We start from the raw sequence: 27,478 nt of genomic DNA, 5'->3' as shown, positions 1-27,478 counted from the left end.
CCACAGTTTGAGGTGCTCAGGGGTCAGGGTAAAGTACTGTTTACTGACTTACTGACCCAGGAATTAAGACCAGGAATTAAGAGAGGAACCCTGTAACTTCCATTGAAAAAAACAGGAAACTGTATCTCCCCTTCTAATAAGCATTCCCAAATACTGTTGACCCCCAGAGGTCACTCAATTTCCCCTGTAGTCAAGGGGCAGTTCTCCCCATGGGGTATGCCCTGGAGGGTGTGATGTTCAGCTCGCCCTGTGGGGTGGGGACTAGAGATGAAGGGTCAGTCTGAATAATTAATAACAAAACTGCAATGACACACTTAGAGCAGGGTTTCTTAACATTTTTTGTTCCACAACCTCTTTGCCAGTTAGGTGAAATGAATACTATTGTCATTTATTTATTGCATACATTCATAAGTGAAGGAAATACTTGATTTCAGTTAGAGGTCAGAGAAAATAAAGATGATTTTTTTCAATTCAAGCTCATGGACCCCCTGAAATCTTTCCATGGACACTTGGGGGTCCATGGATGCCTGGTTAAGAACCCCTGGCTTAGAGGGACTTCACTTTTTAAAAGCAAATCCTATATTTATCTGGATGAAGGGTAAGCACTAACTCTCACATTTTACATCTAGACAAACTAAGGCAAGAAAGCTGTCTGAGGTTCTTCAGTACCAGCCGGGCCAAGATCTCCCAATTCCCACACAGTTGTCTTTCCACAAAATGTCATCAACTTCAGGGGAAGGTGTCATAAATCACCCCATCTTATAGAGTGGCATCTCCCATCTGTCAAACAGAAACAAGTCATCTGCTCTGACACCCAACACAATTTCTCTAGGACAGCTTTGTTGCCCCTTTACTGGCCAAAAGCTGCCCTATTTTGCTGCTTAGCCCCCAGCCTCCTGGAATCAGACTAGAAGAAATTGAGGGGGTAGAGGGCATAGCCAATCCTGATGAGTTGGGAGTGGGGAGGAACAGTCACTCACCATGACCACCTTCCACAGCAGAAGCAGGACTTTCTTTATGGGGAAGTGGGGGGCCAGGCCACTGCAGAACTTGGTAACCATGGAGAAGAGAAGAAGGGCAAAAGGTTCCTCATTACGCATGGAGAAGCCTGGGAGGTGTGGAGAGAGGCAAGTGAAAAAGTGAGGATGAGGAAGCCGAAACCCTGCTCCTGTGCATAATGAAGAAAGCTCTCATTTTCTCTGAAGAATTCCAGGGTATTTGTCATGAGAAGGATGCCTGAAGAGCCCCAGAAAGAAGCCCTTCAAGGGCAGGGAGGTAAAAGGGCTTAGCCTCAAAGCTCAGGGTGATGTTTGGGGATGGATGCCCAACAAGAAGTAACAGTAATGAAGAAGTAGCTTCCCTGCTGAAGGGCTGTGGGCTCACACTTCACTTTCCCACATCAATGATTATATTTTTAAAATTCCATAGGTCTTCATATTCCATCTCTGTCTGATGACAACACCAACGTACATTTGAACAGAGACTGGTTTTCAAGGTGATACAACTCATTTTTTTCATGTGGGATTCATGATGGAATGGGAGGGGGTTGATTATTCCCATTTAAACCCAAGGAAACCATGGCACAGAGAGGTTATATGACGGGTCCTGGCTTGTAGACACAGAAGGACAATCAAGCCTGGCCCTTATGCATGCCACACAGCATCTCTGTCCTAAATGAAAAGATGTTAATTCTTAAAAATGTCTGCCTCTCTTAGGCAGATGCTATTCCCATCAACTCACTTAGCCCCCATCCCTACCATTCCCCAAGTGCCGCTTCTTACTTAATTCAGTGCGGAAGGTCTCTCGCGCTGTCTGCCACCCACAGGGGTCTGTCTCTCGTTCCAGGCGGATATTTTCCACTATCAGATACATGACACTCAGCAGCACCCTGAAGTTACAGAAGGGTCAAAAGAGGTTCTCAAGGCAGCTCCCAATCTGCAGTCAGTGGGGAAGGGGCCTTCTCATTCACCTCATGGATAGTCTCTGTGGGACTAAAGGCATCTGAGATTTGGGGGTGGGGTGACCCACTGCTACTCATCCCCCTCTTCAATCCCCATACCCAACCCCACTCACCGGAGCTCTGTGCTGTCAGCAATGGAGATGGCTGGTTTCCGAAGGGCACTGCTACAGGCTTGACTGTTGCTGCCATGGGGAGGAAGAAGAGAGTAGGAACTCCTAAGGCCCTTTTCCTCCCTGTGCTCCCACTTATCATACACATAAACACGACTACCTGCCATTTTCTGGCTATGCAATCATTAAAGAAACTGGTTTAAAGCAAAGAAGCCCATAGAATTCCTTCTGCCATCTTGGCAAATCCATATCTGTGAAGACAGGCAAAGAATAAGGTCTGTGGTATCTACTCCTCTTATAATCCCTCCACGCCTAGTACTGTACTGAATACAAAAGAGATACTAAGCAACACCCAGTGAATAATGAACAAATTTCATCATATCCCAAACCCCTGGGTGACAGGCATGAGAGAGAAAATGGGGGGTTCACTGTAATGGTAGCAGCAGATAAGGCTACCTCTAGAGTTGTAACCCAAGAGGAAAACAGCTGGGCACAACTATAGAAATGGGTCCTGTTCCACTTGGGCCATGCTCTCAGGCTTCCTTTATGGATTCCAGAATCAGTTTGAGCTGAGGTGCTTGGATAAGAAGGGAACCCATCTAGCACAGGCCCCTGCAGCCCAGAATTAAAGCTGTAAATGGAGCAGATGCAGGTGACGAGCCCAACCTCAGAGAGGGAAGAAAGAATATCAGGGACCATGGCTAGATGGAGGGGAACTGTCAGTGAGCTTTGTGCTGAGGTGTGAGTAGACCCAGCTCTCTTTAAGAGTCTTTATGGGTAAGGAACCAGCATAGAATCGAGGTCCTTTCAAGGATATAGGTTGTCTAGGTCGGCCCTCCCCTAAGGTTTCTCACTCAATTTCCATGTGGAGTAGCTCCAGGAAGGCTGAGAAGGTCCCCATCTGATAGAGGAGGAAGCAGTTGTACCTGGACCAGTGTAGCACATCAACCTCTGAATCACATTCCCCAAAAGTACCTAAAGAACAAGACAGTACCATAGAGGTTGAGAGGGTATCATAGTTCTTTCCACCTTGCCCTATGATCTTAGACTACCTTCCAACACCCTGCCCAAAAATTAGGCTGCCAATGAGAAACAATGCAGAGAGGATCCATGTGTAAGTCTGTGACAGGTCTCCTCAACAGATCACACTCCTCTGTTCCCCTCCTCAGGGTTTGGTTCCAGGCCACAGCTGATCAAAGACTCTGTCCTCAGCTGGTGGTACCTCATCGGCTCTGCCACACTGACCCAGATGCTAGTCTCCACATAGGATCATAGTCCAGGCTGGGGAAAACAGAACTCTGTAAGAAAATCTGGCATGACTGGTAAGATAAAAGCAGCTCCCAATGGATCCAGAACAGCACCCATCACCTTCTCCTTCTTTCTCATAAGCACCAGATTACTCCTAAACATGACAAGATCTGTCCTTGAGTGGCAGGGGACCTAGCTTTCCCAGTCTGGCCTGCCTCATTCCTGTCCTGATAACTCCACTTCACTCCCCCATCTCTACCTCTCTCAAGGTGGCAAGGATGGTCACTTACCCTGGGCCAGGTAGAGAACAGCCCGAGCCACCTTCAGCCGCCTCTCCCTACTGACCACTTCCAGCCGGTCCAGGAGGCCCATCACATAGGCCTTCTGAGCATCTTCCTCCAATTCCAACCACTCCTTGCCCTGTACTGGGGACAGAAGGTCATATCTATTCAATGTAAGCTACTACTGTCCCACTACCTCTGATCTCAGTTCCCAATAAATTCTCTTCAAAAGCTTTCCTTATGTAGCTAAGAAAGAAAAAGGGATGGTAGAAGGAAAGTGCTAAAAATGTTCTGGCCTGAACCCATTTCTATAGCCTTATCTTCAACATCCCTTACATCCTCCAAGCACTACTTATACTATACTATCTTGCTGTCTTTCTCAAGTCATTCCTTCTGTCTCTGTACATACTTAATTCCTACTCATCCTTATACAACTAATACAAAACTACCTCTTTCCTGCTAATGCATCCATCAGAAGCTCTGTCTCCTAAGACTTTTTACTCCTTTTATGGTATTTGCTATATTCCTCTTGGCTTCAGCTAGTTTTGTAATGTATGCATCTCCCCTCTCCTTCCAGACTATAGTCTCTTTGAAGATGCTGCAAAAATTTTTTTAGATTTATTTATTTATTTATCCCCCCCCACCCACCCAGTTGTCTGTTCTCTGTGTCCATTTGCTACGTGTTCTTCTGTGACTGCTTCTATCCTTATCAGCAGCACTGGGAATCTGTGTTTCTTTCTGTTGGGTCATCTTGTTGTGTCAGCTCTCCATGCGTGAAGCACCATTCCTGGGCAAGCTGCACTTTCTTTTGCGCTGGGTGACTCTCCTTACGGGGCACACTCCTTGCGCAGGGGCTCCCCTAAGCGGGAGACACCCCTGCGTGGCACAGCACTCCTTGCTTGCATCAGCGCTGCGCATGGGCCAGCTCCACACAGGTCAAGGAGGCCTGGGGTTTGAACTGAGGGCTTCCCATGTGGTAGGCAGGCGCCCTATCCATTGGGTCAAGTCTGCTTCCCGAGATGCTGCAAATTTACCTTCACCCCAGCCACCCACATCTCAGGCACGGACCAGATATCACACATTTGTTAAACTAAAAATTAAATTGCCTCTGACCAAGTACAGAAACAGATGTCAGAGAGAGTATAGAGCAGGCACATGGCCTCTCTACTTGAGATATATTGAACCCTGTATCCCATATGCAAGAAGGTAAGGGTATATGGTTTTGGCGGGGATGAAGAAGGATTATACTTTGGTTTAGCCTTTTATAGGTCAGATTGGGATATCATGGTGGCAAAAAGCAGGTCCATATAAATAAGGGTCTGGGATCACCTTGAGTCTTGAAATCTTCTTCAAAGCACCTCCTGTTAGTGGTGAATTCCAGATTCTCAGTGTAACTATACAATTCTGTGGCAGGAAAGACAGAACAGAATCAAAAACATTCAATAGACCCTTATAGCAGGAGTCTGGGGTAGAGAGGATGGCATTGCAGAACTAAGCTTCTAACACATTCCTGTGTCCAATTCAGTCCAGAGCCAGCTTCCTCCTTTTTGGAGCAATTAAAAATAGCCACTGTGTCCCCTGGTGATTAAACTATCAAACCTGTCCTCCTCCTGCCAGCTGGCTGCTGCAGCACAGAAGGCAGCCTTTAACATTTGGTGAGGGCCAGGTGGAGGACTGGAGCAGAGGCCTTAATGTTATCACTCCTGTTTCTCAGGACTACAACCCCTTCTGCTTTGCCAAACCACACTGAGACCATCCTGTCTCAAGGGAAAAGGAGAGAAACATAACCTTGAAGTTCAGAGGTAAGATCCTTGTGCTGTTCAGGAAGCCAGGGCAGGGGTAGAGGGTATGTGCTGATTACTCTTCAGGACTGGAGCCAGCTCATTCTCCCTGGGCTGATTTTCCTCGAAGGGTATTCAAGTTTACGCTCCTGACCACAGTCACCCAGGCAGAGGCAGTAGCCAACAGCTTAGACAGCAGTTATCATTGCCAAAGGGCTGCCTGGGCCTAGGAAAATCTAACTTCATTGGCAGCAGCCTCTCAGTACAAAATGCGGAAAGCTTATGAGAAACAAAAATGTCCCTTCCTACAAAGACACACATATTCCAGAACGTTATATCAGTACCTTCATCTCACAGGGAATGAAGAATTGAAGTTGAGAAGTCAACAGGTGATCAGAAGAGTTCTCAAGATCTCTGCTCCCCAACTGGGACACTTGTTGACAATTTAACTAGATCCCAGATAATTCACAAAGCAAGAGGAATTCACCAGCCAGTTGTCTAATGGTTGAGATACACTATGCCTACAAACCAGGGCTTTTGAGCCCTGGAGTAATCAGAAGCAAATCCCATCTCGGAATCTTAAATTTCTTAGTTAATAGTGGTGAGTGCAGATATGAATCTTTTTTATGAGTACCACAGCACAGTAAGAAAATTGAGAAATGCTCTTAAGTACTGAATTTGGTTTTTGTTCTCATTTTATTTTTGAATTTTAAATCATAAACTTTTATATACAGCTAAGTATAGAATGCATATAAGATACCTATTCTCTATCCAGAATAAACAAATGTAGATCTTTATACATCTAAAGTCCCCCATCTCCCCTATCTTACTCCTCTCTCTAGAGGTAACCACTATTATGAAGTTGATTCCTTCACATGCCTGTTTTTATATTTTTACTACATATGTGGCTGGTAAACAACATATGATATTGTTCTGTGTTTTAATTCTCTCCAAGTAGTATCAGACCATATAAAATTTGTTGCCACTTGCTTCTTCCCTGACTCAACATTATGTTTTTAAGATTTATTAATACTGAGGCATGTTGTTATAGATCAATTATTTTAATGGCTATTAAATAATAGTAGCCTATCATATTGATATATTAGTTTATCCTGAAGGACACAATTTTTTTTCAATTTTTCACAATCATAAACAAGGCTGCAATAAACATCCTTGTACATGTTTTCTCATGCCAAAGTATAAGTTTATTCAGGGTATATACCCAGAAGTAGAATTGCTGGGACATAATATGTGTACATCCAGTTTTATACTCTGCTCCCCCATCCCCAGCATTATATAAAAGGACCCATTTCTCTGCACCCTTCACTAACACCAGACTTTTAAATTTTGCAATCTGATGACTGTGAAATCTCATTGTTTTAATTTGCTTTTCCCCATTTGTCAACAAAGCTGAACATCCTTTCATACATTTATTGCCCATTTGGTTTATCTTCTATTCCTATCGATATTCTTTGCCCACTTTTTTCCACTTTTCTATTGGTTGTTCGCTTCCTTTTTCTTTCTCTAAATATATTCATATTCTGATTTCTAATCCTTTGTTGATTATTAACTTAGCTCTTTGTCACTCATCACAAAATTTATTCCCTGTTATGCACAAGAAATAACTTCTTAAAAATTTTGTCTCCTTCTCTAAAAAAGCATGACTCAAAGTGCCACCTCCATGTGACAGAATTTTTAACTTTCACATCATCTCCACCCAAGTTATTTATTAATAACTGGCATTCATGGCATGTGTAACATGAAAGCCCTTAATGTGAAATCACATTTACTCTAAGCAAAAAAGCCAGCGAGAAGTAGCCCTGCACCAAAAGAAGAATGGGATGACTTTACCCCAAGCAGAGCTCCATTATGATGGATATAGGTGACATGCCAGGCCTTGCTCAGCTGGCCAGGTAGTTTTCTCCCTCACAAATTCCCTCAGGTAGAGTTTTTCCCTCAGAAATTGCTGAGATTTTAATAAGGGGCAGGCATTAGAGGAAGGGGGAGGAGACAAAGAAAAGAGAGATGGAATGGGATAGAGAGTGCATAAGGAAGAAGGGGGCTTGCAGAGATATGGGTAACAGAAAGTGAAAGAGAAGAGGGGAGTAGGGAAAAGGGAGGAGGGAGAGGAGAAGGTAGAGCAAAAACAGATCTGAGAGTACACCAAGAGAATAAAGACAGGTGAGCAGGAAGGAGCTGATAGAAAAAGAAAAGAGGGCATGTGCAGAATGAAAGAATGGACGGAGAATGCCATAGTCAAAGGAGAATCCAGAGAAAGAAATGTGAAAGTAAACAAAGGGATACTCACCACTAAAGGGTAGAAAGAAAGGGTATGTAGAGAACAGCCTTTTCTCAATGGCCACTTGCTGAGAACAGACTAGCTGACATGGGAGATCACATGCCCCTCCCCTCTCCTCCAGGCCCTTCTTTCACTCTGAACAGACCCCTCTACCTCATACCTGACAACTCTGCTGCATGCCCATCTGCATCTCCATATTCAAATTCCAGAGTGGGGCAGTCCACAGAGCCCTGTAACAGAGAAATCTTCGTGGTAACTGAGGTAACTTGGGAAAAGGAGTTGAAAAGGAAAGATTATGCCCTCATTTTCATCTCTTCTTAGAGGCCAAGGTTAGTTCAGAGAGGCAGCTAAGAGTTCCAGCTGGTCCTTCCTTAGAAGGGGTACCCACCTCCAAGTCAAAATGTGAGACTCGGTGCAGGCAGGGGTTAGGGTTCCTATACAGTGTGAATCAGAAACCCTGGGTAAAGGGCGGAATCATGAACGGATATGAAAGCTACTACCTATGACCATACCTGATCTGCATAAACACAGACCAGAGAGCACCTTGCTGATATCTAGAAAAAGGAGATGAACAAAAACAAAAGGGGAGAACTAGATTCTTGGTTCAGCTGTGTCATTAACCCACTATGGGATCCTGGGCAAGTCTCACTCTGTAGACCATAGTTCCTCATCCATAACAAGAGATCCTTCAGCTCTAATGTTCCCTGACTTTAGGATTCTCAAACAGGGTAGCATTTCCACTCCAAGCTGTATTAAAGGCTAGAATTCCTATGATGTTATATGTATAAATTTATCATTCCATTTAAAAATATTTTTAATATAATTTCACTCCCTATATTTTTAAGCATTTTGGGGTATTTCCTTCCAATATATATTACACATATATATACAAATTCAAGAAGTTGTGAATCTCGGTTTTGTCACATACTATCTATGTGATCTTAGGCAAGTTGTTTAACCTCTCTGCACTTCCGTTTTCTTATCTGTAAAATGGAAATAATAATAAGACTTGCTTCATTAGAGTTACTGTAAGGACTAAATGAGTTAATATAGGAAAAGCATTTAGAATACTGCCTAGCACTTAATAATGCTATATAAATGGTTAACTATTATCTTTTCAGTCTACTTACAATTTCAATATTATGTTATAAGGATATTTTCTCATGACCATCACTTTAAATGGTTGTATAAGTGAATGGATAGCTATTGCTTTACTTAACTAGTTTCCTATTATTGAACATTTAGGTTGTTTTTAAGTTTTACATGCATGAAGCTGTAAGACACTTGTAAATGTTTCCATATGTAGGGTCTTTCCTAATGATAGATTCTTATAAAAAGAATTAATGCATAAAGTCTTATGAATATTTTTATGGCTTTTTGTACATAATAAGCTGTTTTCCAAAACGACTGTACCAATTTATACTGCCAACAATACAAATCATGTTTAAATCCAGTGTAGCAAAGATTTCCAAAGACAGTAGAAATTTAAAAAAAACAACAAAGTTTGGGTGTGGGGAGGACATAGGGTTGTTGATGCTTTGTTTTGATAAGCTGGGACTTATAAACCTTTTTTAGAAAACATTTCGAAAAAGAAAGAATAGTTTAACATGCTAAAATTGGAAAGGCCAAAATCTTAGAATAGGGGAAAGCCATTAAAAGCAGTGTTTTTCAAATTTTTCTGATGTAAACCAAAGTATAAATACACTTTACATCATATCCCAACACACAATATAAAACTAGAACAAAAGTTTAACAAAATAATATTTACCCCTAACATGATTACTCTGATATTTTTTTATTCTGTTCTATTTCTTAAAAAAAAAAAATGCTGGTCCCAACTCAGTTTGACTCCCACAGTTTGAAAAACACTACTTTAAATTGCATATACCCTTTAAATTAAATATATTGAAGTGTACTTTATGAAAAACTCATTTCAATGTCCTGAATTTTCTGCATTTTGCCACAAGCCTAGTTAAAACTTTGTCAAGGACCTTGGAAACCTAGAGACCAGGGGATCTGCTTAAAGAGGTGAGAAGTGAAACCTTTTGCTATGTTAAGAATCTTTTCATTAAGCAGGCAATTATTCTCTAGCTTCCTTTTTAGATTAGGATGTTCATATACTAAGCCATTGGGAGAAGGGAAGTAAAAAATGTCCCTTAAGACAAGGTGATGTTCAGGGAGGAGATGTGATGTGGAGACATTTTCAGGACTTGGAGGTGTCCTGGGTGGTACGGCAAGGACAGTTGCTGGACATTGTGTGTCCTCCCACGGCCCACTGGGTGGACTGGGGGAGAGTGTAAACTATAATGTGGAACACATGTGGTGCAGCAGTGCTCAGAGATGTGTTCACCAAGTGCAGTGGATGTCCCGTGATGATGGAGGGGGTTGTTGTTGTGGGGGGAGTGGGGTGATGGGAATGGGGGGTGTATGGGGACCTCATATTTTTTGAATGTAACATTAAAAAAAAAAAGACAAAGAAACTCCCCTGACTTCTGCCAACAGTAATTCTCTTCTAGTAATTCTAGAAGCCCAAGAGAGGAAAGAAAGCCATCTCCCCTGAGGACCGTGATGTATAGGAAGACTATCTTTCCTTCAGGAAAGCAAACAGAGAGAAGGAAGGGAAAGCATAGTCATCTGAATCTGGCACCTGGTGCTGTGGTGATCGGAGGTGACAGCAGGAGCTCTCCTGCTGCAGAGGAAGGTGGAGGAAAGCTAATCTTTCCAGCTAGCCGTTTGGCAGGCAATGAGCCCAGATAGAGATGATCACTGCAGTTGTTGGTTTCCAAGAAAGAAAAGTGCAGTTGCAGATAGTCCGGACGTAAACTGTGGTGCAGGATGGAAAGGTCTGGGTCTTTGGATGCTGAGATCACTGGCCAAAGCAAAGTATCATTGGAGCCTTTTGTTGAAGGAAGACTTGAGAGGTGGGGACAGGCCTCCTACTTCAGAAGGGAGATTTGAACAGGAACTGTATTAATTCCTTCTTAGCACATAGCATCCTGAAATTATTTTATTTACTCGCATATTATTTGTCTCTCCCCACTAGAACATGAACTCCATAAAGGCAGAGTCTTGTTCACTGAGGTATCCCTAGCACTTAAACCAGTGCCTGGCGAAAAGGACTCAATAACTAGTTGTTGAATTAATAAATGACTCATCCACCCCCCCGAAAAAAAGCACATTTGAACAAGAAAAATGTCTCTGTGTTCTTAAGGAGGCACTGGGTGCCCTAAAAGGCTAGATTCTTACTGAGGCAGGGAGGCAGATGATGTGGTGGAAAGAACACTGATCCTGCAAGGCAGGAGGGCTAGGAAACAACCTAACTCTGCCTTTGAAAGGTAGTGTGATTTGGGGCCAGTCTTTTCACCTCTTCCACTTGTACCTTTAAAACAATTAGGTGGATTCCTACTCTGCCTTTATCAAAATGAAGAGCATCCAGGAAATCACTCTGTAAATGCAGAAGTACTAGTTATAGGGCAAGCCAAAGACCTGGCTTTCAGTGCCAGCTCTTGATGATCATCACTTGATGATGATGATAGTAATACAGAACCATTTGCACTGTATTAAACATTTTACACTCAATTATCTCATTTTGACTTTATCACAACCTTCTGAGGGAGGTACTGTGAACCCCACTTTACAGATAAAACTCAGAGTGGTTTGGTAATTTGTTAAAAATCACAGAGAGTAAATGGTAGAGAGGAGATTCAAAGCCTAGTCTAATGGAGCCCCAGGCTGGGGTTCTTGGCCACTACACCCTATGGATGATCTTAGGCGAGTTACTTCTGTCTCTTTCGTGTGTGTAGAATGAAAGGGCTAGACTAGGTGACCTCTAGAGACTCTTCCATAGCTGGCATTTGGTGGTTTTATTATCCTGATTAATGCTCAGATCCAATTCTATTCGTGGCTATTTGACGGGAAGTGGCTGGCTGGTGGTGTGGGGGGATTGAAATAATTCAATCCTCTCATCTTCCTAGTTTCAGGAGAAGAGGGAGAGACCCAAACATTCAAACTCCTGTCTGTGGGTTTGTATTCTAGGACAGTTCCATCCCAATACCCACTCTTCTACTGCTCCTACCTGCGTCCTTTCTCAGGCGGGGCTGCTGAAGTCTGCGCTCCCTACACGGTCAGACCACACAGGCGGGGAAGGCGCAGGCCAGAACACACACCGCAAATTTGGATCAGCTCGGGGACACGCCGCAGGCGGCCCTGGGCGGCCCCACATCGCCCACCCTCCTAACGCTCGGGCCAGTCACTCGGTCTCCCCGCGCCCGTTTCCTTCCCTGCCAAATGGGGGGCACGAACTCCTACCTCAAGAGGCTGCCGCGATTAAATGAGATAATATTCGAAAAGTACCGGGCACGCACGATACGGCGCTACCCCTTCGCGCCCCCGGGGAAGGCCTGAGGCGAAGAAGCCTCCAATCTGCGGCCGAAGACGTGCGGAGAAGGGTCAGGGGGGCAGAGCTCAGAGTCCCAGCTCCGGTGGACCCTGCAGCGCCCGCCCCCAGGGGCGTCCGCGCGGGGGAGGGGCCGCGGCACAGTCACCTCAGCCGCCGCTTCCAGCCCGCGGGCGACTCCCCGCCCCGGCCGAGCTTCTCCGTGCTCCTCACCTCGGACTCCCGCCGCTGGTTTCTGAACGCTTCCCGGCCCTTGGGCGCCGCTGGCTTCCCTTTGCCGCCGCCGTTGCCGTTGCCGTTGCCGTTGCCGTTGCCGCTGGCGGGCGGGCCCCCCGCCCCGGCGGCTGCCGGGTCCTCCATGCGGCTTCCCCTCGGCGGCGCGTCGCGCTCTGCCCGGGGCGACCCGGCCGCCGCGCGCCTGGAGCCCGGCCCCGCCCCCAGGAGCCCGGCCCCGCCCCCTCCACGGCTATTGGCTGCGGCCGCCCCCCGCAGCCCCGCCCCGCGAGGCGATTGGCGGTTCGGCCGCCCCGAGCGGGACTTCGAGGAGGAGGGGCTTTTTCAAGGGTTTTTACATTTTATCAGATTTATTTAGTCCTTTGGCGCTGCTGGTGGCCAGAAACTCCTGCATTGGCTCCCGGCACCACCTCGCGAATTCTGGGCCTTAAGCCCAGGCGAGTTATCTCTGCTTCTCCCTCGGCGTCTCAGCCCTCGCGCTCTCCTGAACAGCTACCTTTTGGGGGAGCCCTCGTCTCCGCCTCCTGCTCCACTGCAGGGTGTGCTTCTCCGTTGCCACAGACCCCTGCCCTCCGAATCCGAGCCCCGGCCCGCGCCCCAGGTGCCCCTTCAGCCTCAGTGGAGGGATGGCACCACCGGGCTGCGAAGGCCCCCGCAGGGCTCAAGGGACGCGGCCTTCGCCCTCTCTGAGATGACTGAAGGGAACGCATCCGTCCCCGGAGTGAGCGCTTGCCTGGCAGACTAGGCGCTGCAGGAAGGGACTGCGTTTTTAGTTCACTGAAATTGCTGGATGCCCTGGTCAGCTTTCTCTGCTTTTGTGGGGTGCCCTCTTCATGGTGTGAGCTAGGGAGTTTAAAGAGGGAGTACTGAATGGAGAGCAAGCTCTCATCCCGACTCTGCTCCCCAGTCCTTCCGTTCCCTTCTCTTTCCTTTCTAAGATCCTGCCTAAGGTCTTAGTGTTACACGGGGCAAATGAAGCTGGGTATCTGCCCTCGCCCGAATTTATCTAAAAATCACTTTACAATAACTAGGGCAGCCTGAGTTGGTAATAGAAGCCCTCAAACAAGTAACCTGTTGGTAGCTTCAGGAAGATGACTGGGGTGGGGTGGGGTGGCTGAGCTGACACTGGTCTGACATTGCACTAGGCACTTTCTAGGGACCAGATATCATACCTCTTTGATAGGTTGTTTTCACTAATCCACTATTACTGATGCAGAATCCAGGACTCAGTAACCCTTGCAGTTTCCAAGCTTGTCTCAGGTCTGCATATGCTGTTTTTTTCTGTCTGAAGGAAACTTTCTGTTCTCTTGGCTGACTATATTCTTCCTTGAAGATTCTACTTCGTTATCACCACCTCCTCCTCCAGGAAGCTTTCCTTTTGACCCTCCAGACTGGGCTGGTGTCCAGCTGTGTCTGCCTCCATCAGAAATCCTTACATTGTCCAAAATATCTCCAAAGCAAAGGGTCCAAGAGGAATTAGTCTTCATTCCCATTTCTTAGGGACAACTTTATCCCTTTCCTACATGTCTCCCCCAGGCTTCCCTCTGGTGGTCTGTTGTTGACAGACCAGGGTTGGGGGGAGAGGGAGCGATGCACTTCTTGGAGCTCTCTGGATTCCCTACTCTCCCTGCTCTATACTTTCTCCTTACTGTACCCAAATACTTTCCCTTTCCTCTCCCACACTGTCCTCAACCTAGATATAAGCTCCTTGAGAGTCTTGTTCATTTTTGTATGCCTCATTTATGCATGTTTAACACAGGGTTTCTTGGCCTTTGTACAAGTGACATTTTGAGCTGCATACAACACTGCTGTTAGGGGCTGTCCTGCACACTGTAGGATGTTTAGCAGAATGCCTGGCCTCTATTCATTAGATGCCGGTAGCACACACACACACCCCCTCCCCAATCTGACAACCAAAAATGTCTCCAGACCTTGCAAATGTCCCTTGGCAGGGGGTGGGTAGGAATGAGGGCAAATTCTTCTCTGGTTGAGATTCACTGGTTTAACAGCATTGAACTGAGATGATTTTCTAAGAAATTTCCTGGCTCAAGGCTTAAGCTATTTGATTTTGGAGTTTTTTTGGGGGTATAATTTGTTAAACTCTTAAAGATTCACACTCTGCTTTAAAATTCACAACCCACGCCTAGCTCATCACTGCTTCAGTGTGGGAAACCTGCCACAGCACAGCCGATGGGGGTTTCTTAATAAAAATAATTAATTATTCTACCTTCCCTCTTCCCAGTACTTTTCCTCCTAGTAGCCAGAGCTCTAGAACTCACAGGCCCAGAACTTCATATTCCCAGCAGAAGTAACAGGATAGGAGTGGACAGTTTCTTTGTTTTTTTAGGAGGTACTGGGGATTGAACCCAGGATCTGGTACATGTGAAGTGGGCACTCAACCAATTGAGCTACATCTACTCCCAGCAGTGGACAGTTTTGAGGCTTTGTTTCTTTTCCTGCCTACCCTAGGGCACAGGGAGGAGACTGATCTTCAACTGAGAGTAAGATTGAAGACTCAAGTCCCCTCTGGCCTCTATTCAAAGTCAATTGTACAGCCTAGAGCTCCATCTGGCTTCATTTTTAGAGAAGGGAATTGAAAAATTGGTTCTATGGAGATTGCAGAGTAAACATGAAGAGACCTCAATCCATGATCTTTCCCACGCCCCAGTGGAATGGGAGACAGTAAATACATCTACCTGCTCATCATAGGTCCAGGCTTTCAGAGTTGTCATAAGGAGGAAGATATCTAGAAACAACTCCTGAGAGGAATAACAAGAAACCACATATTAACCGAAAACTTTGAGACCATGGAATTGGCACATACTCAATTTTTTAGCTTATTTGTCAACATTGGAATGACAGCCAATACCATTAACCACAGAGACATTTAATAATACACATGGGAGCTACTTAATCAGAGATTGGTCTTCAATCTTTCCATCCTGCAGCATCTTCAGACATGGCTCCAGTGCTGAGTTGTTTTTAAAGCAGATAGCCTGCACTACAAATTTCCCTTGTCTCCAAACTCAGGTATTCTAAGCCTGACAGAGGATTGTTGGTAAAAATAGTTACAAGCCCCAAACATACCCCTTCTCTCATATAAACACTCTAACTTGATTAACACCTGCCACTGAGAAAACTTAAGGTGGAAGAAGTCTTAAAGGACCTAGTTGGGGAGGATATTGGGCAGCTAGAATAATGTAATAGAAAAAGCATAGAACATTCCCTTACCCCCATTAAGGTCACATGTGTGTGTAATGAGGAAACAGATGCTGTAGGGCCCTAGACAGAGGCAGGGAATTGACATTTATGTTGTACCTGATGTGTACCAGGCTCTATAAGCAGCATTTTTAAAAATACATCCTTTATGCATGTTAAGTCCTTGCCCTAGGAGATAAGCATTATCCATTTTGCACACAAGAAAACCAAGGCTCTGAATGGTTACGTAATTTGGCCACCTCACAGACTTTAACCCCATGTTAGCCTGATTCAAAGTCTGAGCTCATTCTTCAATATCATGAGGTGGAGAAACTTGCACAGCAAGTCTGAAATTAGGACCCAGGGCACTCAAGCTTCCATCCTTCACAAAAGATGAGTCAAGCCCTGCTGTCATGGAACAAATCCTGTCAGCTGGTTCACAGGCTTCATTGCTAGTTGCTGCATCTTCCTCCTCGCAACTGGAGTGGCACCAGCTTTGAGCCATTACCAACTGCCTAGACTGTTCTATCCCTATTGGCTCTTATTTTAGATAAACAGGAGTCAAAGTGCAGAGGATTCTGATAGGGAGGAAAGGGATGTAAATAAGTAAGCATCTTATATACAAGATGTGGAACTAGAATACGTTGGCAACTAAAGGTGGCTATCAGAAAGCTACTCTATTGGTAGTAATGACAGATAGCTGGATTCATCATCTGGTTAATGATTTAGCCATGTAACCTGATTTAAAGAGATAAATTTTGACCTGAGTTACTTTTTTCTTCCTATTGGTTGGATGTAATCAGGTCCTGGGTGTTAGGGTCCTTTGTTCTCAAGCTGTGGGCATGCTGGCTTCCCCTGCTCTCCAGCTAAGGGCAGTATACTTCTTTGTAGGCTTGGGGGACCTACAGCCAGGTTTTTGTATCTCTGCCTTAAGCCTACAGTACTAAACTCCACAAGGTAGTAGTTCTGAGAGAGCAGGTTCTTTAAACACACAACCAGTAAGGGGGATAAGATATTTATTAGTGGAGTGACCCCTCATAGAATAAGGGTCTCAAGGCTAAGGCCATTCAAACATGCCTATTGGTAACTGTTTCAGCTTTTCACATCCTAGCCCCACACAGCAGGCTCTCTGGTTTGTTGCCCAGAGATGACTCTCATCTCTGCTGAATTCCTAGATCACAGAAGCAGAGAATACTCTGAAGACAAGAATCCATTTCAGGAATATTTTATTTGTCTTTTGAGATTACATAGTCATTATTGCTGATCTAATACAATCACTCAGACATAGAGATTTCCAAGAGCCTCTCAGAAATGACACCCCTCAGACGTTTTATTTCCTTTCAATAAGATGACAGTGAGAACTAGATGATTATTTTTTGAGATATATATGGATATATAATTCAGAACTTGTCCACGTATAATTTGCTGGTGTTGCCTATTTTCTGTAATTTTCCTTTGTTAAAAAAGCTTAATGCAACAATGCATTATGATTTCTTTTTTTAAAAACCATGACAAAGTTAATTTTGAGAAAACCACAGGAGCAGCAATTTCAGATCTGTTCTGAGAAAAGCCAAGCAGCAGAAAAGCCTTTGCAGGAGTATGTGGCCATGGGGAGCCATGCTCATATAGAAACATAGGATGGGAGGTGGGAGGGCAAACGGAAGTTAGATACAATTTTTTTTTTAATAAGAAAAAGAAAACTGAATATTCTGATTAAGAAGGTAAAAAAAAAGACCTTGAAACGTAGTACAAATTCATTGTAGAGAAAATGGTGTGCATACCCACAGGCCAGGGCCATACACAGAGAGATACTTAGCTCTTTCCCATACTTCCAGATACCTACAATGCATCTAATGTGAGAGCTTGGAGAGAAGACAACACATTTGCTCTGATTTCAAGGGTAGAGGGAATAATGACCAGATTCCAACCCTAAGGTAGAACCTGAATACTCAGGAGGAGGCCTGGGCCTTTCTTCTTCATGATGGTTGATGAAACAGGGTACCCAGAGAGAGAAGAGAGATCTTCTGAAACTCCACAGCAAAAACCTCACCATTGGCAGCAGCATTAGCAATCCAGCCCCAGCATGGCTCTCTTTTTGTTCGGAATGGGCCTGTTCACCCAAGCAGGTGACAGTGTTCTCTTCTTCAAGTATCAGCACATGCTGAGCTCCACAGTCAGGTTTTGCTGAGAACAGTGTGCTAAGATTTTTGGCCTAAGAATATTATAGACTAAAAATCCAGATTTCTGCCTAATGGAATCTTCTCTGGATATAAGATGAGGTATAAAATATCTGAATCATTTGCTAAAGGGATGCAATTAATTAATACAAAAATCAGAACGGGATAGGCAAAAGGAAAAACTGAGGTGCCTCATAGAATTTTCAGCATTTATAATCTTCCTGATAGGGAAATACAGCCATGTATGTGCTACTTCTCCAATACCTGTTGAGACTTATGGCTTCCAAAGAACCAAACTCTCTGGGCTGAGCCTGTATTCTATTTCATAAGGCAAATAGCCACGTACCCAAGCTTCACCTCTCTACCTCCAAAAGTAAGGGCCCTTCTAGTCTCACTCCAAGGGTATATGTGAAGACCAATGAAAGCTGGAGAAGAAAGGAGCAGAGGAAGAGAATCAGAGTGGTAAAAAAAAAAAAAAAGGTAAACGAACAAATAAACCTGAGAATGTTAAATAGGGTTGGCACAGGGAGGAGGGAACTCATTTCATTCAAGATTTCCAGGGTCACTCTAGACTTTAACTTTTAATACCAACCTGGTCCCAATGGAACCCTTCAGTAGGAATCCAACTCATGGGTAGGGCATAAAATTTCATGCTCGCACATTACCAAATTGTTTGTAATATTGGAGTTGCTCAAGAAACTTCTACTGAAAAACAGAATCCTTAGATGGAAGAAGCCAGAACTTAACATGATATCCCAGTAGAGAAGAAGGGATGCAGATCAGATTGCAGTGACATTAGATCTTGGTTTCATTGATGGCAATGGCCAACAGGATGAATGTCTAATGAGGGTCAAACTAGTCAAACTAGGTTTGATCATTTGGACACAGTGTACAGTGTCATCTTTGTATAGCTTAGCTGGTTAAGCTGCAAAGCCCTTCCCGGGAGATGAGTATACTCTGCTTGTTTAGAAAGCAGGTATGTCAAGCTGTGGGCCTGAAAGACCTGCCCCATTTCCAAAGCCCTAACTCCCCAAATCCCTTGGAAAGTATGCCTTTCCCTACTCATTTTCAGAAGTTTCAGAATTAGTTTCAGGCAATAACAGGAAGTTCCAGGAAACAGTGTTTCTCAACAAGCCCTTCTTTTCTGAGATGGTTCCAGTCTGGAGGGGGCTTCCTGGGAAACATTCTGGTTAAATCACAATAAAGTAAAACTGTGGGTTCCAGGGGAGCTGGCCCCCCACTTCCTGAGCAGAGTATGGGTGGGTTAGAAAGACAGCAAAACAAATGACTGAAAACACCAGAGCTGCTGAGGACATAATGGAGGCACATTCCTCTTAGAACCAGAAAGTGTTAAAATGGACATAGATATTCAAGGAGAAGAAAGGAGACCTGGGTAAGGAAGGAGACCCTTCTAGGCACAGGCACAGGCACAGGCACAGGCACAGGTGCAGGCATAATGAATCCTTGGTGTAGCTTGCCAAAGCCATAACACTCTTTCCTTGCTAACCATTTTATAAAGAAGGCAGTGATAGTGATGGTCAAGACTGGGAACCCAGGCCATGTTAATTCAGTGGTTTCCAAAGGCCTCACCTGGGGAAGGGCTAAAGCTGAGGAAGGCAGCTGCTGAAAACTTATTCCAGAAAACCCCAGGAAACAAGGAGTGTGGAACCCCTGGACAAACTCCTGATCCTGGACAAGAGAAAAATGGCCATCACCAAGGATTCAGAGTCATTGGGGAATGATGTGAAAGACACATTGGGGATGGCTTTCCTTCCTCAGCCTGTCCTCTGTGGCTCTCAACGCCTTCAAGGCAGTAACCACACTCTGGGCCAAGGCTACAGGCACAGGATTCTAGATTTTAATAAATAAATAACCTAACATATGGTCTATAGGGTGAGCACGGCGGGCAGCTCTGATTGGAGAAGCAGCTTGCTGGATTCTTTCCTGTACAGTAGTGGAGAAAAGACTTGGAGTTCTATTCCCTAAAACTTCTTCTGGCTTGAGTTACAGGAACTTAATACCTGGAGGGAAAAAGAAAGATGAAACTGTGATGTTATCAGCCTGTGGGAATGCTGGGACATAAAGAACCTGCCTAAAGATGCAACAAGGAAGCAGGGACTTTTCTGGAGTATATGCTGAGGGTAGATTGAAATGGCTCTTCTTCAAATCAGTGTTTTTCCATAAAAAGATAAGAATCATAGCAAGAAGATAAAATGGGGAAAGGCAATTCTGGAAGGGAACACTGTTTAATGAGCAAATAGCCATGAACTTAAGCTCCACCTCTGTATGTTCAAAAGGCAAATTCAGGAAGGGAAACACTACTTAATGTTGGAGGTGGTCTTGAAGAGCCTTTGGGGGTGGGTCTATATTTCTGAGTTCATGTATATGTGGTAATGGATGCAAAGAGAAATTTCAGTGCAGGAAGCTCTTCACTACGCAGACTTCCAGAGTCCCTCCCTGTTTCCTGCAGAGTCCAAAGTACCTGTAGTAATTAGGCTTGAAGGGTCCATTTTTGTTGAGTCCCAGATACTTAGCCTGTTCATCTGTCAATTCTGTCAGGTGGGCATCAAAGGTGGGCAGGTGTAGGCTCGCCACATACTCATCTGGAACAGATGACAGAAACCCAGGTATAAGCATCCATGCCTCCTGACTGGCTGCTCTTCCCAGGCCAGGCCTTAAAATGTTGAAGATACCTTCTAATTCTTGGAGTATATATGAAAATATGCTCACTGCCCTCAATTATAAGGAATGGCTACCTTAAGCTTCAAGCCGAGTGCTTCTCAAAAACTCTAACATTCCTTCCTTACCAGCTCTTTCAGCCTTGAACCTTTCTTTCTGCCCAGAAAGGTGACAGAGTTGAAAGAAGCAATAGACTTTAGGGAATAAAGAAAGGGTGGGGTAGTGGGGGGACTGAAAAATGGGAAACTCAAACTTTAGTTCTGCCTTGGACTTCCTATACTTTGGGTTACTCAGAAAAACTAACACCTGGGGAAATGTGGAAGGAATAACTAAGAAGGATGCTAAACTGTTGGCTTTGCTATTGGTACTTTTAACTCTTATGGGTTTCTGTTTGTATTTTATTATCTCAATACATGGTACTAATTATGGTTTCAGGTAATTTCCTATTTATTTGTTTGGTTCTCCCACACTCCATTATGGTCATAATATGGATTGCTCTATTTCTTTTATATCCTTCCAGAACATCTGTTAAAGGAAAAATATGTCAACTTCTAATAGTTGCTATGCACTCGGTGCTGAAGCAAAATAAAATCTGAAGCTGATTTACTCTCTGGCTTTTGCCTAAGTAGTTTCTAAACACATTGTGTCAGTTCAGGAGCTCGAGGCACATTCTTTAGGAATGTATACAGTTTAATGTTTCTCTCATATGAAACACCCACATAACTAAACTCTTGACAGAAACCGTTTGAAGTCTCTCCTTTGGCCTGAAGTAATGGGGTCAGAATTGGAAGGTACAGTATGAAAAGTCTTGCTTGGTCTGAGAAAAATTTGGTAGGGGCTATTTAGTAACACAGAGCTGGAATAAGCCAGATGTGACAAAGTAGGAGATGATTCCTCTCCCTTGGGAGAAGTTTTTTTTTTTTTACCCCTCCTGTAAGATTCTTGCTGACAAGATACTTATAGAGAGAAGGCCCTTAAAATTATGGGCTGGTAAACTAAATTATAAGAAAATGTTATGACTTCACTGGGGCATGCCATGTGGAAATGTGATAAATCAACTGGAAATGGAATCTCAGAATCCCAGCACTACTTTTACAAGATAAAGATATCCTTTTTTTGATCCATCAGAAATTTAATGTGCTTGAACTTTTTTTAGCCTATGATTCTGGACTACTTTGGCAAAGATGGGGCAGGAACAGTGCATGCTTACCCATTTTCTTGGGCAACAGGTAGACATCTTGCTTATAGCGACCCTCAGGAGCATTGTAAAGCTCTATCAAGGCGAGAGCCTAGAATAGCAGAGAGACGGATGCTGACATGCCACACACAGCAATCTACCTCAAATCATGTGAAACCCTGATGGTCTGATGACCCTCTACAGGCCCACTGCTTTCCCACTCTGGAGGCCTCACCTGAGTAGTAGCAGTGATTGAGAGTACAAATGTAGGCACTGTGGAGCAGCTTAGGTTCAGCAAACGGCCCTAGAGAGCAAGGATTAAGATACAAATGGATTAGGACAAAGTGTCTGGCCTTTGAAAGTGTGAGGTAAGAACACAACGACCACTTTCCAATCATTTCCCAGCTAACATTGCAGGAAAGAAAGCAGGTATTCAATAAATAGGAATTACTTGATTGACATTTAAAAGAAACTATAAAAAGTTTTGGAAAATTTGATGAAGGTAGCAGATAAAAGATCTCCGAGATTGTGCAAAAGGGAATAGAGAGTCATATGATACTAAAGTTTATGCCAAGGAAAGGTGCATTTTTCCTGAATTTTCTACTCTCTCCAGCAGACTACCCTCATTCTGAGGCAGCAACATTCCTTTGAAAGACTGTCCTAAACAATGATTAAGACAAATTCAGGGAAGCAGACATGGCTCAACTGATGGAGTGTCCGCCTCCCATATGAAGGGTCCAGGGTTCTATCCCCAGGGCCTCCTGACCTGTGTGGTGAGCTGGCCCACGCACGGTGCTGCCGCGTGCAAGGAGTGCCGTGCCATGCAGGGGTGCCCATGTGTAGCGGTGCCCCACGCTCAAAGAGTGTGCCCCATAAGGAGAGCCGCCCTGCATGAAAAAAAGCACAGCCCACCCAGAAGTGGCGCCGCACACACAGAGAGCTGATGCAGCAAGATGATGCAACAAAAAAGAGAGAGATGCAGTTTCCCAGGGCCACCGGATAATGCAAGTGGACAAAGAAGAACACACAACGAATGGACACAGAGAGCAGACAATGGGCAGGGGCGGGGAGGAGAGAGAAATAATTAAAAATAAATCTTTAAAAAAAAAGACAAATTCATACTCGAAAGGGGAGATCTCTCCAGATTGTGAGGGGAGATGCCTTTGGATTTAGGGAGCTAAGCTGATTTTTGTGCTTCCTTCTCAGTTTGGCTCTCCTGAATTCAAGGGCAGTATTGTATTTTGAATGGGCAAGTCAGAGAGTAGAAGAAATTACCCCTAATCCTACCCTTCTTACTTTGTTTCCTAGGAAACCTGACTACCTTTTTCGTCAAGCCATAGTAGCCAAGAACAAAATTACTAGGTGAGACCTCCCAGGGAAATTAGAAATAAGTCACCAGAGAGCAGGCTGACATCAAATTCACCCACCCACTCCCTCCTTGTAAATAGTCCTTCCCTGTGAAGAAATAATTAGGTACCTTTACAGATGTCCCAAAGTATCTGAGAAGAAAAGTCAGGAGAAGGTGAAGAGAACAGTAAATATATGGGCCCCTAGATAAAGACAGTATATCCTTTATATTTTCATATTCACTCTTTGATTTAAAAAAAAGAAAAGAAAGAAACTGACTGAAAACCAAAGCCTGAGAAAAAGAATTAATATCATCTTTGCTATTTTATCTTCCCCTAAAGAGGAGGAAGATTCAAGGTATGAACAAAGGGTATCATCATAGCTGTCAGAAATCCAGGACCAGGGAAGAAAAGTTTCAAGAAAGGAAAGGTGGCCAAACACTGACATGGAAGGCTAAATGGAATGAAAGTAAAGAATAAACCTGTACAAGAAGAAGATGGGGAAATACCAATTAAGCAACCAATATATAACTGGATACCTACTACACGTCTGGTTTAATTCAGAGGAATGGACACTCAAAAACAGGGAACCTATCAGCAAAGAACATGACTTTTCCAGACCTTGCCTAGAATAGTTATAGTCAGGAACATCTACTTTGTGCTTACTGATTTAACCGTCCCACAAACGACATTATCTCTTTGTAAGCATCACTCAAAGTGGCACTGGTTCTATCAGTTAATTCCTTCCCCAGTAATAGTCATTATCTGAGTCAACCTGTAGACTGACATGGAGAGACAGGATAATTGGTGAAAAGTGGGGAACCAAAATAGATTCTTAATGCTGAATGAAAAGACCTTTCACAATAGAAGTAAAATCCATTGGTAAAGTAAACTTGTGCTTAAGGGAAGGCGCTCAAGTATGAGAGAACATGAGGAGGAGGGGACGTGGGTTTTGCAGTCTCTCCTGTCAGGGATGACTCTCTCTATGCCAGCCCCAGGTCTTACCTCTGCCAGGAGAACTATCCTCTTGCCATCTGGCCATATTACATGGTCAACTTGGGATCTCACTCGTTCCCAGGTCAGTTCTGGTGTCCGCAAACTTGCCTGGAACACATACAGCAAGTACGTCATCAACGGTGGCAAATCCCACTGTTCGGATGGAAAGACACTGAAGGGAGCCATTTCAAATAGAAGGTTGAAAGGAGCAACCAACATGCCAGATGGAGAATACCCATCCTGGATTGGTCAGAACTATTCCATTTCAGGGAATTTAACCTTAAGTGCAGCCAGGGAGGGATCACTCAGGATGTCATTCCACAACATAGACAGTATGTCCCATCTCAGCTGAGCACAGTACAAGGTGCTATGGGAAATACAAAAGAAACCAAAGGCATGGTTTCTGCCTTCAAAAAGCTCAGACTTCAGTTGGGGACATAAAGCAATATACACGTGAGGGGGTAAAAAAAAACCTTCAAAATAACTAAAAAGCAGCATGCAAACAAATGCAAAGTAATCCACTGCAAACTGAACACACAAGGGCTGAAGAGACACTGAACACAGGAGGATCAGAGCTGAATAGGAATAGACAGAGAAGGAAAAATGTCCTAAACCCAGCATGCTAGGGCCCAAAGCTCTGCCCTCATGACCTGATGTCTCAGATTCTACCTCCTCTATGATGGTGATTCACCCTTAAGTTACAGAAGCTGTGTGACCTAAGTGCAAATGTGACATAACCTTTAAAGAAATGCTTAATAGTAGAGTAAGGCTCCCAAAGGCTCACCTTCCTTCCATTTCTGTACATTGTGTATTGAGAAAATAAGAGAGGGAACATTAGGTTTATTAAAAATAGCAATCAAATAAGACTCACGGACTTAAGACAACTCCTTCTTCCTACAGGCAATGCCTGTAGCACTACTTCGGCTTCAGAAATATGTTCTTTATATAACAGAGTAAAGTTTTAAAAGTTATGTCAGATTTTATCACTAACCTGCTCAAAACTTTCCAGTGGCTTCCCTCATACCTGGAATAAAATCTTAAGTCCTTCCCATGGTATACAAAGCCCAATATAATCCCACTATACCTCCTTGAGCTCTTATCTTTCACTCTCATTGAAATTGTGTTCCTGCAAAAATGCCCTCTTCTCTGTTTTTCAAACTCCAAGCATGTTTCCAGCCCAGGGTCTTGGTTCTTTATACATAAAATGCTCAGATGACTGGCTTTTTCACTTCACTCAGATTTTTGTTCTCAAAGAGACCTTTCTGGACCACCCTAACTAAAACAGCATCATTTTATCATTCTCTATTTCCTCACCTTGCTTTATTCTCAATACTAAGCACTAATTGATGATATGTTTATTTGTTTATTGTCTGTTTCCCCCACTAGAATATAAGCTCTGTGAGAGCATGGATGTTGTTCACTTGTATTTCTTTAGCCAATTAGTATCTGACATAGAACAGAGCAGGTATTCAATACAAATTTGTAAACAGTGAGTGAACATTCTGGTTTCAATGATTAGTTTTGCTATTTAAGTTTCATTTTACACGTCCTATGTCATGTTGAGCGATTTAACTTTTCAAAAGTCCATCTGAACATCTCTCTTTCTGGACCATTCCATTTAGCCATATACCCTCTGCTAAGAAGAGCATAAAGAAACTGAGATTTGGTACTTGGCTCATGCCAGTGGCAGACCCTGGGGTTATCTGGCAGTTACCTGCAAAACTAGATCTATTCTTAACACAGCAGCCAGGGTAATCCTTTTAAAATAAAAATAATCCTTTAAAAATGTAAGTTAGATTGTTATACTTCTGCTTAAAACCCTCCAAAGGCTCCCTATTTTTCTTAGATTAAAATCCAGGGTCGTACAATGGCCTATAAATTCCTATAAGGTCTGGGCTGTTACTTCCCTGATCTCATCTTCTACTACTTCCCCACTCCATGCTCATTCTGTCCAACCATGCTCGACTTCTTGATTCTCAAACAGAACAGGCACACTGCCTCTTAGAGGATATGCACTGGCTGTTCTTTCTTCTTGAGAAGCTCTTCACCTAAAAGTCCACACAGGGAAACGGATTTGGCTCAACTGATAGAGCGTCCACCTACCATATGGGAGGTCCAGGGTTCAAACCCAGGGCCTCCTGGCCAGTGTGGTGAGCTAGTCCACGTGCAGTGCTGCCAGTGCAAGGAATGCTGTGCCACGCAGGGGTGCCCATGTGTAGGGGAGCCCCACATGCAAGGAGGGTGCCCCATAAGGAGAGCCGCCCAGTGCAAAAAAGTGCAGCCTGCCCAGGAGTGGCGCCGCACACACAGAGAGCTGACACAGCAAGATGACACAACAAAAAGAGACACAAATTCCTGGTGCTGCGACAAGAATACAAATGGACACAGAAGAACACACAGTGAATGGACACAGAAAGCAGACAACTGGGGGGGGAGGGGAGAGAAATTAAAAAAAAAAAAAAGGCCACATGCTAATTCCACAAGTCTGCTCTAATAACACCTTCTTAATAAGGTTTATCCCAATCCCATTCAACAATACAACCCTGCACTCTTGATTTTCCTTATCATGCTCTAGCTTTTCTTTCTTTCTTTTTCCCCCATGGTGCTTTTGCCTTCTAATGTAGAAAAATTTTACTTTTTTATGCTTATTGTCTTTCTTCTCACTAGAATGTAAGCTCTATGCCAAGCAGTGATCTCTGTTTTGTTCATTGAGTCAAAGCACTCCAAAACCAGCACCTGGCATATAGCAATCACACAATCAAGGTTTGTGACTGAAGATAAAGTGTCTCGGTCTGAGACATTACTTATGTTCTGGGCTGCCTTGGGAGGAGAGATATGTTCTTTGTCACAATTTGGAGGTAATCTAGAAGTCATGAGGGCAGTAATAATACAACATATATGAAAAAAACCCAAAAAACCCAAACCTGGACCAGGAGTCAAAAAACCTGTTTTTTATGCTCAAATTTAATTTTTAGGTTAATATATATAACTGAACAATGTATTGACTTCTTAGTTTTCCATTTTAAAACTAAGAATAAGAATGAAACCTTGTGGGGTAGACAACAGGATGAAATGAGATAAAGGAAATTTTTATATTTGAAAAACACAAAAGTTATATGATTGTACTTAGAGTTATTTTTATTTCAGAGCTTCCTGAGGGTTTAGAATGGGAAATTCCTTCCCCCTTCCCCTACTTTGAAGATTTCTCATCATGTCCCAAGGCATGACCACTTCCCTGTAGATTTTTCCCATTTGGGGACTCTCTGAACAGATCAAGCCATGAGAGGACAATCATGTGCTAGAAACAGTTTTAGAAATCTTAACATCTTTGACCATTTAGTAAAGAGGCAATATGGCACATAAGTGAAACAAAAAAATGAGCCAACTAAATTATTTGTTGTAAACAAAGTATCATGGAAAGGCAGAGTAATGGAGCCAGGCCATTCAAACACCTCAAGAATAGAAACAAATTTTGGTAAGCTATTTTTCCAGTTAATTTTAATATCAGAAGAATATAGCACAGAGTAAAAAAAAGAGAAATCATTTAAAATAGATACCTACCAGGCTCTCAATATATCAACTGATCTTTATCTGGC

The 27,478-nt window shown here is 43.7% G+C and overlaps 2 protein-coding genes across 16 annotated transcripts in view; both read right to left on the bottom strand.

Annotated features, from left to right (window-relative positions):
- Positions 1-12,509, bottom strand: part of STRIP2 (striatin interacting protein 2) — a 68,953-nt gene extending 56,444 nt beyond the window's left edge. For 2 of the 8 annotated variants that reach the window (XM_058297345.2, XM_004463228.4), the window contains exons 1-8: positions 12,289-12,509; positions 7,840-7,909; positions 4,929-5,003; positions 3,609-3,743; positions 2,925-3,045; positions 2,074-2,142; positions 1,782-1,888; positions 981-1,108 (exon numbers count right to left, since the gene is read on the bottom strand). In XM_058297345.2, coding sequence (XP_058153328.1) covers positions 981-1,108; positions 1,782-1,888; positions 2,074-2,142; positions 2,925-3,045; positions 3,609-3,743; positions 4,929-5,003; positions 7,840-7,909; positions 12,289-12,435 — 852 coding nt within the window. In that variant the 5' untranslated portion in view covers positions 12,436-12,509. Of the gene's footprint in view, positions 1-980; positions 1,109-1,781; positions 1,889-2,073; positions 2,143-2,924; positions 3,046-3,608; positions 3,764-4,928; positions 5,004-7,839; positions 7,910-12,288 lie in introns of all 8 variants that reach the window. The other 6 variants (XM_058297344.2, XM_004463227.3, XM_071215274.1 and 3 more) reach the window with 5 other exon arrangements.
- A 4,207-nt stretch (positions 12,510-16,716) lies between these two features.
- Positions 16,717-27,478, bottom strand: part of AHCYL2 (adenosylhomocysteinase like 2) — a 272,609-nt gene continuing 261,847 nt past the window's right edge. For all 8 annotated transcript variants that reach the window (XM_023590153.2, XM_004463221.4, XM_004463225.4 and 5 more), the window contains 5 exons: positions 23,892-23,990; positions 21,776-21,844; positions 21,574-21,652; positions 20,167-20,287; positions 16,717-19,705 (listed from right to left, as the gene is read on the bottom strand). In XM_023590153.2, the coding sequence (XP_023445921.2) occupies positions 19,699-19,705; positions 20,167-20,287; positions 21,574-21,652; positions 21,776-21,844; positions 23,892-23,990 (375 nt within the window). In that variant the 3' untranslated portion in view covers positions 16,717-19,698. The remainder of the gene's footprint in view (positions 19,706-20,166; positions 20,288-21,573; positions 21,653-21,775; positions 21,845-23,891; positions 23,991-27,478) is intronic.

This window comes from Dasypus novemcinctus, chromosome 5, assembly GCF_030445035.2.
Source record: "Dasypus novemcinctus isolate mDasNov1 chromosome 5, mDasNov1.1.hap2, whole genome shotgun sequence".
Classification (NCBI taxonomy): domain Eukaryota; kingdom Metazoa; phylum Chordata; class Mammalia; order Cingulata; family Dasypodidae; genus Dasypus; species Dasypus novemcinctus.
The sequence above is the reverse complement of the archived record's forward strand: the minus strand, read 5'-3'. Positions and strand labels throughout refer to the sequence as shown.